Source organism: Electrona antarctica (genome assembly GCF_951216825.1).
Source record: "Electrona antarctica genome assembly, chromosome: 8".
Lineage (NCBI taxonomy): Eukaryota > Metazoa > Chordata > Actinopteri > Myctophiformes > Myctophidae > Electrona > Electrona antarctica.
Genome location: NC_136789.1, coordinates 5,575,836 through 5,598,381, shown reverse-complemented (window position 1 = coordinate 5,598,381; position 22,546 = coordinate 5,575,836). Strand labels below are relative to the sequence as shown.

Genomic DNA, 22,546 nt, shown 5'->3' with positions numbered 1-22,546 from the left:
GCTGTCTGCCAAGGTAAACAATCCAAACACTCATCATCACCACAGCACAATGTCTGCCAGCCATCCCCAAGCACTAGCTAGCCAGCGACACATGAGGAAGCATCGACTGGGAGGTACTGTGTAGCATTGTACTTAACAGGATGTGGAGGAGTCATTCACAACAATATTACTGACTGTATATTATTTTATGCTGCATAATAAGGTTTGTTTCATGTTCATTAAATACATCCTGTGATAAAACATGATCAGACCTATTATGTATGTATCATACACTACAGCTCCCCTGTGATCACAGAACTTGGGAACATGTGAAGTTGATGGAAGACCTCATCGCAAACATCACGTCACGTCAAATCTACACAAAGGTGGCACGTTGGCAGGAAGCCATCAGGGAGTCGGTGGGTGGGGGTGGGTTGAAGGAATGAATCAAAGCTCAGTGGGCCAAACAGTAGCTACACACTCCACCGCCCTTCTATGTTCACCCCTCCATTATCATCATCACACAGGCCCTTCTGTGATTTGCCCTTGCCTTCATCGATCACTGTCATCAGAGTGGATTACTGCTTGTTCCACAGGCAGACGTCTCTCAAACATTGTTCGTCTCACACAGTAGAGCTGTCCATGCTGACGGCTCAATGGTCTGATGGACGGATTGGCTGACAAACGGTTTTGTTTGATAATGTCTTATTTCAGCTTTCAGTTTTCCAATGTTACAGTATTTGTATTTAAAAATACAAATGCAGAAACGTGAGCCAAAACAACAGCAGACTTGATGTCATTTGATCTGTGATCGGCTAAAATAGCTTTATGTCTCCCTTCAGCTCAAGAGCTCTTTTCCTCCTTTGTTTTGCTTATTTCTCCAGCCCACTATTACACAGCACTACAGTGTGTCATTACATTACCACGTGGATCATCCACAGCGAGATACTAATAGACCGTCTCTGAACCCTGCTACCGCTGCGCCCTGCGGGACCTTATCAGGAAACACTTGTGTATGTTATGGCAACATGTCCCTCGTCTAACAGCCCCAATGCATCATCAGCTGAATGTCCTGCAAGGCCCACGTGCATTGTTAGTCCCTACAGTGAACCCTGCCACAGCATGTGGGTAAATGTGCATTATTTATGCTTTCCTGCTCCTTGCAGCTCTGTCTGTCTGTCTTTGTCTGAGATGAATGTAGGAGAAGATAAAATGCTGTGTTGTGATTGCCAGGGGTGAAGGACTCAGGAATGAAAAATGTATCCAGGCTACCCCTGTTCTCATACAGTACATGCACGCCACATACACACGCATGCCCCTTGCCTACATGCCTTCGTTACAGTACATCCGCCCTTTTCTGTATCCCAGCAGACCCAGCCTGTGTGAAGGTGACATGTAGGAGGAGATGGATAGATGGTTTGCAGCCATTAACTGTCCCCATGAACTGAAAGTGCTGTTTGTGTCTTTTGAAGAGTTACATAGCCTGTGGTAAAATAGCAGATGGGAGCCTGCATGTTGCATAGGTTTGTTTTGAACAGGATGACCACTATCGAGACAGAATATCACAGCAGTTTGAAATGCATGTGATAATAGTACGTAGAATCCCATTGCCTACAGTACAGTTAGAGCGGGCTGTAGGAGTACAAAAAGTGTGTTTTGAAGAAAACGCAAAATGGTCTAAATGAAAACTTCTCTGGCAAAAATGGGCGTGGCCTATGTGGGGAGTTCCATATTGTGGTCCAAGGAATCTAGTGATTTTACAACCTATAAGAGTAATAGGCCAAAACACAACATTTCCCTGTTATTGCGCCACCATGAGGCCAATTTGAAACATTTGGGGCAGAGGTCTTAAGACAGACAGACAGACAGACAGACAGACAGACAGACGAAAACATAATCCTCCCTCGTGGTGGGGACAATAAGACGGAGAGTGAGGGCGAATGAGTGAGTGAGAATGAATGATACGTACACAGAGAGAGAGAGAAAATAAGATGGCAAGAGACAGAGAGAGACAGAGAAATAGACAGAGACAGACAGAGAGAGAAAGCAATACTGGTGGTAAGGTGGCACTGTCCTTGAGAGTGTGTGAGCTGAATTCTGAAGAGGGGCAGTCTGGTCGGCTCGTAGCCGGTTGGCAAAAACACTGCCCTCCTGCCTGCACACAACAGCCGCAGGCACAAGGCAAGTCAAAACCATTCCGCATCTAGATAATACCGCCACAGTACATTTGGTATTTGTGTGCGTGCGTGCATGTGTGTGCGTGCGCCTGCGTGGGTATCATGCATATGTCTTTTGCTGAAAATATGCGTGTCGCTATTCGCTATGGTAATTTGTTAATCTCTGATGTAAACATTGACAGTTTGCATCTCCTGTGTGTACTGCATCAGGTTGCATTGCAGCATAGCGTAATGATGGGGCACACAATTAGCCACATCAAAATAAAGCAAATGACCCATCAATCCAGCCATGAGTGGGTTTTTGAAATGTACCGCAATTAGAAATGCATCAATGCTCTAGGTCTCTGCGACTGTACTTGACATGTTTCACATGCACGACAGCTTACAGTGCAGCCACGAGAGGAGCTTGGGGAAGTCAAGAGATAATTAGGGGTTAGACACCATGAAATCTTACAGCCATTAATGTGCCAACATGTCTTCTGAAATAAGTTCACTTCATCTGACAGACATGTAGCATTTCATATTTCAGGGAAGAAATAGTATGATAGCCTATAGTATTATGAGTTCAAGTGAGGACTTAAAAATGTTACATACTGTACTCAACCTCTAGTTTACTATTAGTATTTGGTCTATGAAAATATACCGCGTGCTTATGACACATTGGTTGCCCATAATTGTCCGATACTGCTCCTATTTCTTTGATGAAACTGCCTTCCTAGTTTGAAGATCATAATTAGAACCACCACTTTATTGATTTAATTCACAGTTTTCCTACATATGTACAGTACATACATGACCCTCAACACAGGAGCCCCTCAGGGAGGTGTACTGAGCCCTCTCCTGTACTCCCTCTACGACTGCACACACGACTGCAAAGCCACGCACATGGACGAAAGGCAAAGTCAACTCCATCCTGGATAAGCCCTCCCATCCACTCTATGAAAGAGAGTGTGCACCATCAGCCAGAGGCTCAGTCTTCCGCAGATGAAAACGGAGTGGTGCAGACTTTCCTTTGTGCTAACTGCCTGCCATCAGACTGCATAATGCATGAGAAAACGCTCCCTGGTACAAGCATGTGCTTCTGTGTCAGCTTTGTTCATGCGTCATTGTGTCTGATGTGTGTCTGACTCAGAAGTATTTTTGTATTGTCTTCTTGTATAGAGTACATATATTTTTCATCACATTATGCTACTGCAATGCTTACATTTCCCTTTGGGGATTAATAAAGTATTTATCTCTCTCTCACATCTCCAATGTCATCATCACAACATGACAATGATGGGCCGGATTGTCAACGACGACGAGTCCGCCTACTACAGGGACAAGGTCAGATCAATGGCATTCTGCTGTCACTGTCAGGATAACAACGTCGCACTCAATATCAACAAGACAGAGGAATGTGGAATTACCTTATGTGGATCATATTTTATGATCATAAAAAGATCATAAAATAAGACCATTAGTGGGTCAAAGGTAATTAACAAACTATAAAAACGTCCATAAAGGTTTGAGAACCACCTTATGTACTGCACCTGCTGCTACTTTAAACCTCCCCTTACGACTGCACCTTATGTGCAGATCTGCATATGATGCTATTTTCTAACCTCATGTATACGTACCTGCTATATGCATATCTTTTGATTATTTAACCCATTCAGGCCAGATGTCGAAATTAAAAAAAAAAAGTTTTCTAAATCATGACAATTTTCGGAAAGATTTGAGGCACATTTTAACGATTTTTCAAAAATAGCAGACCTACAAGTTCATAGCGCGCCACTCGGTGGCGCGCTATGAGCTTGTAGATCTGCTATTTTTCAATAGCTAAATTATAACAATGTTTAAAACACCAAAAGGGGTTCCCGCCCAAAATGGGTTAATGGTTAATGTGGTTAAACGCTAACGTGACATGTATGCGTTCCAGGTCTCAATGGATTAACCTGATTCTATCCTGGCTGAATCTCCTTGCACTTCGTCTATCTCTATCCTCCTCCCTTTTCACGAAAACTACAAATGATGGAGGGCACTTTACACCTTTATACCTGTGATTTGACAATAACGTTGATTCTGATCTTATCTCAAGTAGATTTAGATTTGAGTCGTTATCTAATGACAGTCAGGAGACACCCTTTCTACTCATTACGGTTTCTAACTAGTGCCCTTTGTTCCAATGAATTGAAATCTTGCGACAATGACATCTTGACAATTATTGTACATTTTCAAAATTGTGGGAAGTTTGAATGTAATTTCCTGTTTCAGAATGACAATCCCCATCCCCTCCACACTTCTTTATACAGACATGCATCACTGAGGAAGAACTTGACTGGCCTGCACAGAGCCCTGATCTTAACGCCATTAAAACACCTTTGGATTGAAATGGAATACCACATTTGAGCCTCAAACTTTTCAATAGAAATGTTCCAACTAGTAAAAAGCCATCCCAGAAAGGTGGAGAATGTTATAATGGACCAACTTCATATCAATGCCTACTATTTGCTTCCATTCAGCCACAATACTATTTTGGCCATTATTTGGCATTCCAATTCATTCCAAACGTGTTTCATACTCATAGGGTTAAGGTCAGGACTCTTTGCAGTAGGGATGTGCGCAGAATTATTTATCATCGTAATAACATTATTGCAAAAGGATATTTTATTGTGTGTTTTGAACATGACGGTATAAATAAAGGTTTTCATCCAGCAGTCGCAGCTCTCCTACAACTTGAAGTGATTGAGGTAAGATACAGTAAGACTTACTGTATGTCCACAAAGTGCCATTTTCAACATTGTTATGTGGTAGCTGCCTCACGGGTACAATTAAGGGGGGGAAATTGACCTTCCATTCACTGGAAAAAAGGGCAGGGCATTAATTAGTAGCACTAATTAAAAAGGGTCTCTACTGACTTTTGGTCATATAGTGCACAAGTTTATTTATAAATGCATTTGACAGAGCAGAGTTGTGCATGACTGCACTTAACCTAACTGTTCCCTGTGATGCAAAGTCAATGTTAGCTACATGAAATATTCGTATTTAACCACTGACTGGACACTTTCCAGATCTATGTTTGCAGTACTGCATGTTCTTGCACATGGGCATAGCTCTCTGTCTGTGCTATGCCCATGGGTGAAGTTAATAATAGTGAGGGTAACTGCAGTGCTCCGCAGCAGTTTATGGAATATGAATTACAGTCCATATGGGAGTAGCTCTGCCACTGACTCTCTGTATAATTCAGACTGCAAGTGCTACAGCTGGGGTCCCCTTGGATTGAAGGGGGGAAAGGGGGAGGGGGTTACACATTTCATCAGTTGGGCCCTTGAGGACCTCTCTGTGTGGAAGGTCTCATTACAAAATAGAACCAAAATTGTCATGCCATTTTGAGGCCAAAGCAGAACACAAGCCACTGTAATCAGGATTGATGCAAACCTCGTCACACCCTGAAGAACCGGGACGCTCAACATATGCCCACGATTTCATTGGATTTGCCTTTGCCTGTATACTGCCGTGGTCACTGGGGCACGACAAAGTACATTTGTGGACATATTGTCTTGGGGCCAATAAAACCGCATGAAAACAATAACGTCTGTACGTAGGCAATTGTTTCATTTAATTTCATTACATTTCTCATGAGAAGGGCACACTGTAAAATCTATTCAAATGTGACCAAATGGACCCATAGGGTTTTTACTGTGCGGTGTAGCACACTAAACTGCTTCACTGAATCATAAGGTCCCACTCCAGTGCTGTTGCTCATGTAACAGCTTTCCCCCCCCACAACAGAAACCTGAGATTATGTAAATCCTCCACCACTGACTCTCTGTAAAGTGGGCGGCCTGTTCCGTTTTGTCAAAGCATTTATGTCCCCAATAAGACCAGTGGGTTGAGTTGGGGGGAAGGGGGGATTGGCACTCTGTTGCCCCTAGAGACCACAACGACTCGACCTCCATCATCCGCATCTCAGCACAAACAGAAGATTAGCTTTCAATGAATTGATGGTCTGATTGTGTCTGTTGCTTTTTAATTTTTCAAGGTTCAAAGTTTCTTTATTGTCAGACCAATTATGTCAGACATATAGAGGGATGAAATCGTTTCCCTCTCATCCACGGTGCAATAAAAACATAAAAACAAATAACAGGTAACAGTGACAATAACAGCAATAGTGCAACAGATTAAAAGACCATAAAGTGCAACAATTACAAAACCTATATAAATAAAGACCTAAGCATTAAAATGAATTGTACTGTATTTTCCATGTGCAAAAGATACGTATAGGAGCAGTTGAGTCCATTCACAGTTTATCTTTGTTTTTATGTGCGTGCGTGCGTACTGCGTATGTGTACGTTGAGGTAGTGGTTGTATTAGACCATAGACAGTGGGAACAGATTAGGGGGGAGAGCTGGTAGAGAGTTCAGCTTCCTTACAGCCTGATGGGTAAAGCTGTCCCTCAGCCTGCTAGTCTTTGCCCGAAGGCTCCTCAGTCTTCTCCCTGATGGCATAATACTGAAGAAGCCTGTGTGTGGGGTGGGTGATGTCGCCTGTGATCTGCAGTGCTTTGCGGGTCAGGCGTGTGTTATAGATGTCCTGGAGGGACGGGAGTGGGTCACCAATGATTTTCTCAGCTGCCATCACTGTGCGCTGCAAGGTCTTTCGGCAGGATGCCGTGCAGCCGCCGTACCACACAGTTATGCAACTGGCCAGGATGCTCTCAAAGGTGCCTCGATAGAAGGGGCGCATGATGGGGCCTGGGGCTTTGGCTCTACTCAGTCTGTGGAGGAAGTACTGGCGTGAGCTTTCTTAAACAGTGATGTGGTGTTGATGTTCCAGGAGAGGTCCTCAGTGATGTGCACACCCAGGAATTTAGTACGGCTCACTCTCTCCACCGCTGTACCGTTGATGGTCAGTGGAGGGTACTGGGTGTGTGCTCTCCGGAAGTCGACAACAATCTCTTTTGTTTTCCGCACCACATGGTCAGCTGGCTCACCTCATCCCTGTAGCTGGACTCATCATTATTGTGGATGAGACCCACCACAGTCGTGTCATCCGCAAACTTAATGAAGATGTTTGTGCTGTGCTTTGGTGTGCAGTCATGGGTCAGCAGGGTGAAGAGTAGGGGGCTGAGCACACATCCCTGGGGGGCCTCCGTGTTCTGGATGTGATGCCACCAACCCGTACTGCCTGTGGTCTCCCGGTCAGAAAGTCCAACAGCCAGTTGCACAGCGAGGTGTTCACTCCCAGCCAATACAGCTTTTGTATGAGCTGCTGGGGAATGATGGTATTGAATGCCGAGCTAAAATCTATGAACAGCATCCTTACATGTGAGTGCTTGGTATCCAGATGGGTGAGAGCTGAGTGCAGTACGGTGGAGATTGCATCATCGGTGGACCTGAAGCAGGATGGGGAAGCCTTCTTAGGTATTGGGATGATGGTGGTTTCTTTGAAGCATGTGGGGACAGCAGCGTGGCTCAAGGAGATGTTAAAGATGTCTGTGAAGACAACAGTGAGTTCCACTGCACAGTCCTTTAACACACGACCAGGTATGTTGTCCGGGCAGTAGGGGAGGAGAGCTGGTAGAGAGTTCAGCTTTCCTTACAGCCTGATGGGCAAAGCTGTCCCTCAGCCTGCAGCTTTGCGAGCGTTGATCCTGGAGAGAGACCGTCTCACGCTGGCTGAAGACAGGTGCAGCACCTGGTCGTGTGGAGGAGGTGGAGACATCCGTGCAGGAGTGCTGTTTTGTGCTTCAAAGCGTCCGAAGAAGTCATTCAGGTTGTTCAGCAGAGTGGTGTCGCTGTCACAGGTCCGTGGTCGGGGTTTGTAGTCCGTGATGAAGCAGTGGACTATCTTCTTGGTGTACTGCCTTTTTGCTTTTTTGATGCCACGTTCCAAGTTGGCCCTAGCTGTTCTCAGGCCCGCCTCGTCACCTGCTCTGAAGGCGGCGTTCGAGGCCCTCAGTAGCCTGTGGACCTCCCCTGTCAGCCATGGCCCGTACTGTGATGGTCTTTGTCTCCGTGACATCATCAATGCATTTACTGATGTAGGCAGTCTCTGTATAGTCAATGTCAGTGTGATGATTGTAGGTGGCTGCCTGCTTAAACATGTCCCAGTCTGTAGTTTCAAAACTATTTACGACTACTGTTTTTACTATTAGTCTCATGTATTGTTTATTTTATTTATCTATTGATAATTGATTTCATTAATCAAGAATTATAATTTTCAACAAATCAAAAGGGTTTTTTATAACTTTGTAACTTTTACAACTAAATCAATTAGTCTAAATTAGACACTTAATCCCGTTCTTTTTTCCATACAAAAAAAGCTTGTAGATCTGCCATTTTCAAATTGATTATTTCAAATACATTGATTAGTTGATTGATTAGTTTAACTTTTGCACAGATTTTTCTTTTCAATTTCCTGAAAGGTGCTATTTAAATTAAGTTTATTACATCATTATTATTATTATTGCGACCGAAGGTCGCAGTTAACTATGGAAACAAGCATTTCCCGTCAGTGTGGGCACCATCAGTGTGTCGGGCATGACCATATATGGTGCCCAGGTCTTGTGACATCATGTGACATCATCAGGGATGGAGATGTGGAGACCCTGATGTCATAGTAAATGCGACCTGCTGTCACAGTTAAGCCCATATATGGAGATCCCTGATGTCATCAATATTGGCAACTCTACATCGGACCTCAAACCTCAAACCCTTAAAAACGATTAAATCGTTCCATTCAAATCATCCTAGACGGGCCTGCCCCAAAGTTATTAGTGCAGCTGCGCCCAGCAGCCGGAGAAAACTGGAGTTCTCAACAGGCCCGGAAATGAACACCTTAAGGGCCCGGGCCTATTGAATCCATTAATAAAATGTGCCCATCGTTTATAGCGCCCGGACCACTTTTACCGACGGACCGGATGTTGTTGTGAATGTGTGTGTAGCAGCTAACATTAGCCATGCCACTCTAGAGTCGATTGACAACAACAGGAGGTAAGAATAAATATATCGCGACTAGCGACTGGACCGCGGAGGGCCATCAAACACAGGATCTTTTTTTATAATTAGGTGGGATGATTTAGATCGTGAGTTATTAACGTTTTAAGATTTTTGTTGTCGTCGGCTAAACAGGCAGGGAACATTTTCGATGACGTGTCACTGTTGTGCAACACCGAGGATTGCGCAACAAGCGCATCTAGGCTGTGGAGCGATGCGATCCGTTTTCATATCACTAATTTGACGGAGATTAATCAATCTCCGTCTCGGGCACATGACCGTGCACTTGAACTTGACAGTGATTTACGTCATGGGCCATTAAACTGTTAAGGCCTGGCCCTACCAGGGCCCTCATCAAACCCTGTACACTCAAGAGAATGTCCCCGCTACCACCCTTAGATCTCCATATACTGTATGGAGCTGACCTGTTCTGACATTCCATCTGTTGATCTGACCTCATCAAACCCTACACTCAATACATGCTCCTTATATGGCCAGTACAGAATTCATTCCATGTTGATCTGACCCCCCCATGCCAAAGCGCCAGTGCTCGCCCAGCAGTCTGCCGTCAACGAGGCGGATGCGTACATGCTTCTCGCCCTCAGGCGTCTTACGGGTTATTATTACTATTATTCGTGCTAATGTTGGTAGAGGAGCATGTAGACTTGGTGGGGGATTGTGGGTGGGGTGAGGTTTGCTCAGAGCAATAGTAGAATCTTTAGCAGATATTCTGTCATCCATTGTCAGCGTTGTGCAAAGACACTCACGACAACCATGCCATTTTGCTTGGAGCAATAATGCTAATTGTCTTCAGTACTCCCACTGCTACACCGAGACGCAACCATGTGCCAGGTTTGCACACGCATATGCCCCTCCCTTCACAAATACACGCATGCACGCACGCACACACACATGCATGCGACACACACTCACACAGGGAATTTAAGATGCCTCTGACCCATTTATCTTTAAAAGGAATCAGAGGGAAAGTCACAGGCCAACTGTTATCATACTCCCTATAGTGAGTTGAATCTGAACAAAAAAGGTATTTAAATTACCAGGGCACAAAAGGGAAAAAGAAGGATGAAACTCATGTTGGCACGTGTTATTACCCCATCTGTCCAGGCGGGAACACATTATGGTACCATATGTAGCCTAATTCTGGTGTAATCGCAGTGAAATTAACATCATAGCATATTAAACATGTTTGTCACTGTCGACAACGACAACCTGTAAGCTGATCCCCCCGCTTCAATGCGGACCCCTTCCAGCCAGAGCATTGTGTTATTGTGATGACAAGAGGGTGTGTTGTGATGTGTAGGGCAGAGCTGTCTCAGGGGGGACCCCTGCCTCAGATGGATGGGATGCAGGCAATGGGAAAGAAAAAAGAAAACTGTATCGTTACCACACATCTGAAATTCTAATCAGAGCCGCTCGACAGGACGGAAGCAGAGCTACTCGCCATGCAGCTTGAGACTGACACCGACTGAACACACACACACACACACACACACACACACACACACACACACACACACACACACACACACACACACACACACACACACACACACACACACACACACACACACACACACACACACACACACACACACACACACACACACACACCCGCATGCAACTATACTGTACACTGTGTGTGTGCGTGTGTGCGTGTGTGTGTGCGTGTGTGCGTGCGTGCGTGCGTGCGTGCGTACCCATTTGTGCATGAATAATTGTTCCTTTCACTGGCAGTAAAAACGTTGCTGCATGCTTCAGGACACACGTTAAGTTCAGTGATTGTACATTCAGAGCAAACAGGAAGTGATCGCTGGCGCTCAACACACTGCAAAATATTTGTTTACCTTGTTTACGGTACTCATACCGTATGTTTGCAGGGTGAATGTGGAGGTGGGAATGTCTTTTGTTTTGTTTATGTTTTATTAGATCTATATATTTGTTTGAGGGTGGGGATGGGGTGTTCCGCAGATAAGAGCAAATGTAGTTCACCTCTTTAGATGTCCGTCCGCCCATAATGCCTGCCCTTATTCAGATTTTGTTTCCTGTACATTAATCTGTCTTTCTGTCCGTTTTATCTCTCTCTGGTCTGTCTCTCTCCCGCTACTCTTGTAGGCTGAGGCTCTTTCCTCGCCACACACGGCGCAGAGGGCTGTTAAGAAAACAAACATCACTCTTGGTTCTCCCTCCCCTCTCTTAGGTGTCCCTGGGAGCCTCCTTCCACAAAACAAATAATGTCATGTTTCACCACTGCAATCAGCCCCACTACTCTCTCTCTTGCTCTCCCCTCCACCTGTTCCTCCTACCACCCACCTTCTCTCCTTATCCTCCTCTCATCCCTTCTGTATCACAGCCCCACCATAATCTTGCCTAACACCATAGCAAAATAAACAACAGAACAGACATGCAGAAGCTGCCAACCGAAACACTGGAACGTAATGGAGAAATTAGCCCAATGACTGTACATGTTAATTGAACAAGACAAGCAGCTACCCCCCAATTAACCATATATTTCCTTTATGGCCAAGGCCAAGCTGCTGTATACTTCCCCCACACCTTGATGCCCCCTTTGGCGATAGAGAGTTAAATTACTTTGCTAAATCCAATCACTATTAGGGAGGACGGTGTAATTCGGAGCTCAAGGGGGCAGGTTTTTTCCTCTGATTTACGACGATCCTTTCAATTAAGAGCAGATTAGCACCTTGGGGCATACAAAGAGGTGATTTAATTAACCCTGGCCCATTAGTTGTTAGAACAGCGCTTTTGTTTTCCGAGCGACTTACTCCCCAAGCCGCGACAGACTGAGCATCTGCAAGTGTTGCAAGTACAAGGATGATGCTGTTATGCTAATGCCGAAGTGCTGCTAAGTGACTTAGTTATTATTGTACTCCTCAACAGTAACATGTACTGTAGAAATATAACAGACAAAGCACAGGGATTTCCTACGGCATTGAAGTGATAGGATTTGGGGCAACCGTGTGTGTGTGTGTGTGTGTGTGTGTGTGTGTGTGTGTGTGTGTGTGTCACTGTGCGTGCGCGCGTGTGTGCGTGCGTGTCCCCCAGCTACCTGTTTAACAGTTTTACAGTTGTTATCCCCCAGCTACCTGTTTAACAGTCCTACAGTTGTTGTCCCTCAGCTACCTGTTTAACAGTCCTACAGTTGTTATCCCTCAGCTACCTGGTTAACAGTCCTACAGTTGTTATCCCCCAGCTACCTGTTTAACAGTCCTACAGTTGTTATCCCCAGCTACCTGTTTAACAGTCCTACAGTTGTTATCCCTCAGCTACCTGGTTAACAGTCCTACAGTTGTTATCCCCCAGCTACCTGTTTAACAGTCCTACAGTTGTTGTCCCTCAGCTACCTGTTTAACAGTCCTACAGTTGTTATCCCTCAGCTACCTGTTTAACAGTCCTACAGTTGTTATCCCTCAGGCCAGCTACCTGTTTAACAGTCCTACAGTTGTTATCCCTCAGGCCAGCTACCTGTTTAACAGTCCTACAGTTGTTATCCCTCAGCTACCTGTTTAACAGTCCTACAGTTGTTATCCCTCAGCTACCTGTTTAACAGTCCTACAGTTGTTATCCCTCAGCTACCTGTTTAACAGTCCTACAGTTGTTATCCCCCAGCTACCTGGTTAACAGTCCTACAGTTGTTATCCCCCAGCTACCTGGTTAACAGTCCTACAGTTGTTATTCCCCAGGCCAGCTACCTGTTTAACAGTCCTACAGTTGTTATCCCCCAGCTACCTGTTTAACAGTCCTACAGTTGTTATCCCCCAGCTACCTGGTTAACAGTCCTACAGTTGTTATCCCCCAGCTACCTGTTTAACAGTCCTACAGTTGTTATCCCCCAGGCCAGCTACCTGTTTAACAGTCCTATACAGTTGTTATCCCCCAGCTACCTGTTTAACAGTCCTACAGTTGTTATCCCCCAGGCCAGCTACCTGTTTAACAGTCCTATACAGTTGTTATCCCCCAGGCCAGCTACCTGTTTAACAGTCCTACAGTTGTTATCCCCCAGCCACCTGTTTAACAGTCCTATACAGTTGTTATCCCCCAGCTACCTGTTTAACAGTCCTATACAGTTGTTATCCCCCAGGCCAGCTACCTGGTTAACAGTCCTACAGTTGTTATCCCCCAGCCACCTGTTTAACAGTCCTACAGTTGTTATCCCTCAGCTACCTGTTTAACAGTCCTACAGTTGTTATCCCCCAGGCCAGCTACCTGTTTAACAGTCCTACAGTTGTTATCCCCCAGCCACCTGTTTGACTTGTTGCCCTGGTTCCAAAGTGTCCACATTTCAATTAGCAGCAGGCTAATAATGGGTATAAACTAGAACAGTGGTTCCCAAACCTTTTCATGTCAAGGACCCCCAAATTGATACTAATTAGCCTGCGGACCCCCATTTGAAAAGATATGCCAGGGACCACCATAAGAGAAGATTTTTACGGCTCTATAGTGATTCTCAACCCATTTAATTTCAAGGACCCCCAGTTTGACATGCACTACGGACCCCCATTTAATGGCATTTCTATCTCTGGGACCCTCAATTTATATTGTAAAATTCTCTGAGAGTGTACAAATGGAACCAAATGGATCCGTTAGGGTCCATTTGGTTCCAGTCCAAACTATCATTTAGCTGGGGACCCCCTGGAACGCCCTCAAGGACCCCTGGGGGTCCCCGGACCCCACTTTGGGAACCACTGAACTAGAACAAGTTGATACAAATTAATTTGCCTTTCCAATCATTGATGTGATTCAATGCATTTTCGAAGCAGTTTAATTATATACTAGCTTCAAGCTACCGGTATTGTTTGTTGCTTGCTGAATAGCGAGAATAGCCAATACAAGTTCACGAGACGTCACGAATGAGGCATTGTGAGCTTGAAGAACTGCCATCTATCACTAGTTTGACAATTGACTAATTACACAGACTAAAAATATCACTAAAAACTCTTGTTGACATCAGGACTTGAAGAAAAGTGAAGGCAGTATAGGTTCCAATAGGAAGACACTCTATAACGTCTATCTAGGCCTCAAACCTTCAGTGACGAAATATAAACTATTTTACACCTCCACATTTGTATTGTGTAAGGACAGACAGACAGGCTTTCATTTAAAAAAAATCTTTTGTGAAAGAATTGCTAATGAAGCATTGATTGAAACCACAAAGTGGTGATTGCAGGAGGGCGCACGCACCTGGAGTCCACATCAAACCCACTTCATCCATCAAGCCTGTCGGAGCTCCCCAGCAGGAGCGCACGGTAACAACACATCGTTAAAGACCACAGGTACTTCTATACATAACTCACACACCGCTCAGACCCAATCAGACCCACAACTGGTCCCCTAACTCTGTGATTTAAGGGCACGTCCACCAAGCAGCAGGCATAAATATCAATTACCATTGCAAAAAGATGTATTTAGACCAGAGATGAAAATATCTGCCGGTAATTTATTTAGTTTACAGCCTTGTACCTTTTCTTTTGTATAACAATCATAAGAGAAAACAAATCGTAACCCAAGGCAAGCTGCAAAGAAGTTATGTGACAGCAGATATCGGATGCAGCCAATATACATGGCTGACTGGTTGCTAGGAAAGACATGTTTGTGCAATATTAAGTATCACTTTTTGTCTGTACTTTTTCACACTTTTAGACCATATCCGTGGTCATCATATGGGCATACCTAACAATGGAACTATGGAAGCCAAAAAAATGGGCAAATTCTCATTTATGTGTGATTTTATATCAAAAGTCCATAAAAATATTTTTTTAATTACTTCCTGAAAATGAAAACGTGCTGCGTGATGAGGTGTAGAGATAAAAGCCAATCAAAATGAAGCTCACCAGTTTTATTCCCATGCTTCTTGATTCCTCCTCCACAGCTGGTTTTGATTAAAGAACTACTCCGTTTTTGATCCAATTCAAGATGACATCCAGACAGTGTATTACTTGTTTTAAACTTAATCATCACGCTAAAATATGTATATAGGTTAGAAATAATCCGCTGGCTTTTCCCCTATGACTCCCGTGTCACTTTGTTTACAAACGAAATTCACATGCAGGAAGTCACAGACTTTGAGACCCCATAGCCTGGAGGGATGCGACGCTCTGATTGGTTCAGAAACTTCAGAAGCAGCGTTTCAGGCTGAAACTTCAAAATAAAATGTCCACCATTTCCGTTTCCCTACACCTTTAAGCAGCAAGACTACTCATTTGTTAATCCCAACACTTTTATTTTAAAAACAGGTTAAAATAATGTTCTGTGTTGAACAAAAAGCTCACTGTGGATATTTTAGAAAGATGACAATACTGAACAGTAATTATAGTTAAGCATAGTTCACATATTCTCGTTTTCTTAGAATGTAGTTTTGAGTTTAGTTTTACTGATTTATCTAATAATTAAGTAAATTAACAATTACCATGCATTTTAACACGTCGATAATATATGCATAATTTTTAACGAATGTGTTCCCAGATAGTCCAGTTAGTGACTTTTGGTCTTAAAACATAATGTTTAAATGAAAAATATGTTTTTCACACTTTTAGAGCATATCCCTCCCTGGTCATAATGTTAACATAGTTAGTTAACAATACATGTCAAAATAATTAATCTTAATCTTAATCCAATCTTCTGGGGCGGCAGTGGCTCAGGGGTAGAGTCACCGGATGGAAACCGAAAGGTTCCCAGTTCGAACCCGGTCTCCCCCAGAGTTACTGTCAAAGTGTCCTTGAGCAAGACACTGAACCCCTAATTGCTCCCGATGTGCAGGTTGGTGCCTTGCATGGTTTCCCCCGGCATTTGTGTGTGAATGTGTGAGTGAATGGGTGAATGTAATGCACAAGCTCTGTAAAGCGCCTTGGATAAAGGCGCTATATAAATGCAGCATTTACAATCAAAAATGCAATGGTTGGTTACATAAGCAGCTTCTAGCACCTGTCAATCACTCTTCCACACAGAGCTAGGATTCATTATGCTGGACACTAATGAATCTGTTGAATGCAACATGGCAGACATGCATTACATTGCAAATTACCACTAAATATGTTTCTGAAAACAGGCAATGCACTTGATTTAGTTGCCTTGTTGCAGTGGGAATCCCTTTTTGCCCAGGTGTTTCACCTTGATTGCGTCTAAACCCTAACATTTAACATCACTAAAACCATGCCTAAACCTAACCTAACCCGTCCCTAACCTCACAGAAATGATCCCTAAACCTAGCCTCATAACCCGGACGGTCAGCCGAGGCAAAACACCTGTGAAAGAGTGAGTCTCTTGTTGCAGTGCGAGTGCCTGCAGGAGGTGTGATTGATACAGTCACATCATGATAGTCGCGAAAAAGCCATTTCACTTGGTCTTATAAGTATTTACATAAAGTCTGGGCAGAGCTAAAATGTAAGATCCAGAGGCTGGTCTACACATAAGTCCTCTGTATGTGCTAATCTAATACAGGCATAGCAAGATTCTTCACATTCCCTCAACAGACCATGGATCACATTTAATACAGAGGCACCCCAGTCCTCCAGCACATCATTACATTGGAGGAATCTCAAGAGGTTTGGGGTATGAGGGCATTAAGCCATGTGAACTTGCATGAGCCTGCCTACAGTTGGGTGCCACCGATATTGTCCCTTATCATTTGACCCATTTAGGCCTGACCTCAAAATTTAAAAAAAATCCTTCTAAATCCTCCAGTTTTCTGAAATAAATATTTTCACGATTTTTCAAAAATAGCAGACCTACAAGCTCGTAGCGCGCCACTCAGTGGTGCGCTATGAGCTTGTAGATCTGCTATTTTTCAATAGCTAAATTATAACATAATGTTTAAAACACCAAAAGGGGTTCCCGCCCAAAATGGGTTAACTGTCCTTTTGCGCAGATCACGCAAACCTCAGCAAAAAGAAAAGGACAATATCGATGGCCTCCAACTGTAGGTCGCCCTATCATAGGCAAGACCAAATCCTCAGTCTGCTCTAGATAGTTAAAAACCACTTAAAGGGGAATTTTACATTCATTTTACCATGTCATTAATATACCTTAGAGCTGTGGAAATAATAATAAAAAAAGTCCCCCCATTCTGTGTTTCCTAGAACTGGAGGTATGAAAAGAATCATTAACATGGTGAATCACATCTTGATGATGTCCCATACCAATGCAACTAGAAAAGTATACTCCTTGGAGTGCAGATTTCTGCCAGGCCAGGCTGATTAAATCTTGAAAGCCGATCGTTGCCAATGACATCTGAAAAATCAGACAGATATATGTATACCTGTCACATTAATTCAGAGATAAGGTGTACCGATTTGCATGAGTTTTTGGTCAAAAGCTCAAAATGTTTATGAGTAGTAGCAAAAAGTGTGTTTGAAGAAAAGGCTAAATGGCAGGGCCTATATTGGGAGTTGCGTCATGATCAGAGGAATCCAGGGAAACAACAATTGACTGTATGACGGTACAAGACTCAAGAGTTATAGATCAAAACGCAAAGCAATCTCATACCATGATAGTGTATTTGATCGGCCTAGTAGTGCCGGAGATTAGTTGTTCACAGACAGACACACACACACACATAGGCAGACAGGGGCGCAAACATAATTTCCGGCCTGGCAGAGTTAATAACCTTAAAATCAATCTTCAGGCAGAGCCTCAAAGTATCCAATTCCCTTCTCAGCAGTCCATACTAATTAGGTTACGTATAAAAGCATTAGGCTTGTCGAACAAGTACTTCCATGAACCACTTCACATAGCCCTTTAATCGCAGTTCCGTTCCGTCTCACACGGTTACCACAACCACATACCGTACAGTGACATTGTGCTTCAGTGCATAAATGCACTCGCTGTTGCAGACGTCAATAGGCAGGCGAGCTATATTACTACTGGTTTCTCCAACATTGTGAGAGGTATGCAAAATATTTAGGCAACAATGGTGACAGCCTACAGAATGTGGGCTGGCAGACTGTAGGCAAGCCAACTAGTTCCATCTTCAGCGAGTCTGATTATATTTTACAGATCTGTCTGCCAAACCCCAATTTCCCTTGCAAAGTAGCTCTCGACACCCAGAGATGAAAGGCTAAGGCTATGACACGAAACACATTCAACAACCCAAGCTTTCAGGCACCGGCTTTGTTAGATTTGACATGCACAACGTCAAATAAAAGTGTGGTGGTATAAAATGCACAAACATTTGCACTTTTTGCAGACAGCCACAGCCACCAAACAGACTTTTCTTCTCTCTGTGTCAACATCAGAATCCTCTAAAAATGTTGTACAATATGGCCAGTAATGGAATGTTTTGAAATCTTTCTGCATTGGAGTTAGAATAATTGTCATAAATATGTAAATGTGTCAAATTGTGTCAGTAATTTACAAAATGAATACAAATGTCTTGTGTTTGTGTGAGTTTACTTTGTGAATGTGGATTTGCCAATCAGCAGACATTTAGTTTGGCATGTCGGTGCCATGCACATTGTGTTCCTCCATGAAAATATACAAAAGTGAAAATTGAAAAATCTCCAAACTGTTTCTCACTGTCCAATGTAAATGTCAGTCTAATCAAAGATGCTTTGAAATAATCCCTTCTATACTGAATATGTATATTTGTATTTGCCTTTTAATTTATCTTTGTTAATGGTACGACGATACCAGGGTTGTGGCTCTTTCGGAGTGGGAACTCAGGGGTAAAATACTCATTTTTGTATGTTATGTTTATTTGACTCATATGTGACTTGAAAATATTAATAAAGAAACTTTGATAAAAAATAAATAAGATGCTTTGAAATATGAATCAGGGCTTGTAATTTAATGTCAAGTGGCTTATTATCAAGGCAGAAGGCACCATGTGGCTGTCTGAGCTGGATGTTCAAATCCTGAGTGATAATTTAACTCTCAAGGGCTCTAACTTTCACCCGAACCAAGATAGTGCACTGCTAGGGCAGTGCAATTATCATTGCTATTTAGTCCAGTAATAATGACACAAACTAATTGCAACAAAAACAAACTCGACTGATTATGTTTCCTAAATGCTTTGAATTAGAGGAAAAAAGGTTTAAATAATTGCATGAAAGGGAAGTCGTGTAATTCAAAATAGCCACACTATTTTTAAATATACAATTATTTATCTCGATAATAAATCTGTATAGCTAAGGACCCAAGGAAGTGCTGTATCAAGTTTGAACTTGTTTGGATGAGCTGGAGTTGATCTATGCCCCTTCATGCAGTAATCCACATGATGTGTGGCAAAGATGTTGCACGAGCAGTTCGTGCACACTCAATTGACCCTTCACTAAGCCCCACCCACTCCACTATGCCAGACCAAGGTCTGGCAAGCTGTGCTTCTCACCACATTGAGATGCATGTTTTCTCCATAATCGATTATTTCAGTAGCAAGAGCTTCAAAATGTCTTCTAAATCTAGCCAACAAGGCCTGCAGTAAGTAGGCTGTGCACTGGAAAAATGTGCTTGACATTATTTCAATAAACTAAGAAATACAAGGGAATGTTAAGAAACAGAAAAGGTATCCATATCCAACTCAATCAACTTTAATATCTAACAGGAGTTTTCATGTAAAGCACGGTAAGACTACAGTGATTAGTATTATTGACATCACTTGGGTGGGTGAGTTGTGTAACTTTCCTGACGTTAAGTTGTGTATGTGTTCAACAACACAGCCATGCAAATTAACACTGACAGCTTTGAGATGACGGAAGCGTGCTCAGCTGTTATTGTTGTACAAAAGCATTCATTATTCAACCTGTTCTGTTATACTGTTCCACATGTTTCTACAGAAACTTTTCAGTACCCGTATTGCTTCCAAGATCATTGGACTTCCTAAACCCACACTCTCTAGCACTTTCAATATCAAATGACACTGATCATCCCCTGTATTGCTTTTTCAGCCTCATTCCATCTGGACAAAGACGCAGAATGTTAGCATGGGAAAAGGTAGGAGTTTAGTAGGAGTTTTGCCCCCTCAGCCATCGCGGCATTAAACAAACCGATAGGATGGTTCTGTGTACAGTGGGGACCTCATGTTTATGTATTGTCTTGGTGATATATTTTTCTGTGCTACAGTATATGTTGTTTTTCTGTGGGTGTTTTGAACAGACTGCAAAGATATCCTTTGGGACAATAACGATTATTAATATTATTATTATTATGTTAGAGAACATCTGTACATTCACCCACTAACTTACTTCATGACAAGATTGTAAAACAACCAAATTGGTTGTATATCGTAGTAAGTAATAAGTATACTGATTTTGTGACTGTAATGTAGTAGGCCATGATTAATGCCACACTCATCCTTTTGTGAAACAGTTTTCATCCTACATTTTGTATAATTGTTTTATATTCAGTTCTGTTTTAGTGTATGAAGTGTAGTATGAAGTGAAGAATAAGTGGCCAAATGGAAGAGAAAGCTGTGGTCATTCAATGACGTGACGGATTTGAATTAGCCAAGACATTGTGAATACACACATGCACCCACTGATCCACTAGAACCCTGGCTTCATTTTCTTTTCCTTTTTTTCTTTTATTTTATTGCTGACATTTCTAGCCAACATGCATATGTGTTAGACCGACACACTCCAGCTGCCATGCCATTTCTGGTTTTGCAGATTTACATGGTCAGCGGTTCTTATTGCTACACGTTACACCCCTGACCAAAAGATAAACCGTTTGCCTCTAACCATATAATTGATGATGGCATGGGTCGCTAACCACTTTCTTGGCCTCCCTATTTTTGGGATGTCATCATAGGCGGAAATTTCCATAAATACCACAGATAGCAGATCTACAAGCTCACAATGCACCACAATACAACATGCTTTTGGCTTGTAGTTTAGCTGTTCACCATCACTATTTGTCATTATGACAAAGCATAGAAAGCTTAAGTGGTTAAATAAAGAGCGAGTTCCTTACTGCTGCCGCCCTCACTCACTGAAAACAAAATGCTAACTAACTGCTAACAAAATGTCATAACAGTGTCACTCACTAATGATCTCATTGCATGGCATTAAATCCAAACGACACACAACCACAAATATAATCCCAACAAACACATACTGTAGACATGCACTTACACACTTGTGTGCCAACGTCTTCGGTGGTTAGACTGAGGCTGAGGGAGCCCCATTCTCTCACAGCCCTAATCAACATGCAAATGTAGAAGCTTTGGTCTCCGTTGACAGCAGGTTGAGTGACTTTCCGTTTCACACAAAGGAGAGTGCGACTGTGCGAGGGTCCATATAGTTCATCGTGGAGTGAGGCTAGCATAGCTTTTCACCCTGGTAAAAATACTGAAGACTAGCTTTACATTCTGCTTTAGTAGACAGTAGGCCATGGCTACTCAATGGAGATGAACGTATATGCCAGATTTACAATATATTACCTTTATAAAAAAAGAATACACTTGTGTGAAGTGAGGGGCGCTCTTATCATCTTACAACATCGCGGACGGTAAATGTATGTACTACCAATGTATATATATACATCATTTATGACGTAATTATCAGACAAAAAAACATGGACAATGTCCAAAAATGGACAAAACAACACTGTCTATTTCAATGGCGTTTTTAATGTTTGTCTTAGGAAAAACAAACATTAAACCTGTATATAGGAGGGGCTCCTCAATAATACACTTGTGTGAAGTGAGGGGCGTCCACTGTGGATGATCGTCCCCGATCATTTCCACTGTCAAAAAAAGTAAATTTCCTTCTCGTGCTTTACAGGAGTTGCTGACAGTTTGACACCATCATTGTCCTCCATGAGACATGAATGCATTGTGTTAATATATGAAATGAAATGACTTACGAGTTGTATTTATATGAACCATATGGCGTCTCACGTCGTCATTTAGTGCAGCCTGGCAAATGCTTTTTTTTTCATAGTCTTGGTTGCCTCATGACGTAATTTCTTTAAGCCAAGATAGTTTTAATCGTTTTGTAAATAATTACTAGCAGCAGCAGTGTTAAACCGTTTAGTTGACTGGGCAATGCACTAATGAATAAAATACAAAATATAAACAAAACAAAATACTAAATAATCAGTAGATTAAAAAATATTCCAGCAATAACAAAACAAGTTCTCACATTCCATGTGCTATGTTATAGTTTATATGTATAGTGTCATTATATAGATATGTTCTAGTCACGTTCTTAGCTTACGCATGTTTCGCGATAAATGCATTTTTACATATGTGATGTATTCCCATGCTTTTTGTTCTTGCTTATTGTAAGTCGCTCTGGATTAAGAGCGTCTGCTAAATGCCTAAATTGTAAATTGTAATGACTTGTTGCGCCCGCAGGTCGCAGTTAACTATCGAATCTAGCATTTCCCGTCAGTGTGTGTATTGGTTGGTCACCCCAGCCAAGGCCCCCAGGTCATCGTGAC

The 22,546-nt window shown here is 42.7% G+C and overlaps 1 protein-coding gene across 12 annotated transcripts in view; it reads right to left on the bottom strand.

Moving 5' to 3' along the window:
* The window catches only part of auts2a (activator of transcription and developmental regulator AUTS2 a), a 392,003-nt gene that overhangs the window by 339,093 nt on the left and 30,364 nt on the right, over window positions 1-22,546 (bottom strand). The window contains exon 1 of one of the 12 annotated variants that reach the window (XM_079508633.1): window positions 15,004-15,106. The exons of the other annotated variants lie outside the window; for them this stretch is intronic. Coding sequence (XP_079364759.1) covers window positions 15,004-15,018 — 15 coding nt within the window. The 5' untranslated portion in view covers window positions 15,019-15,106. Of the gene's footprint in view, window positions 1-15,003; window positions 15,107-22,546 lie in introns of those variants that run through there. 12 annotated transcript variants of the gene reach the window in all.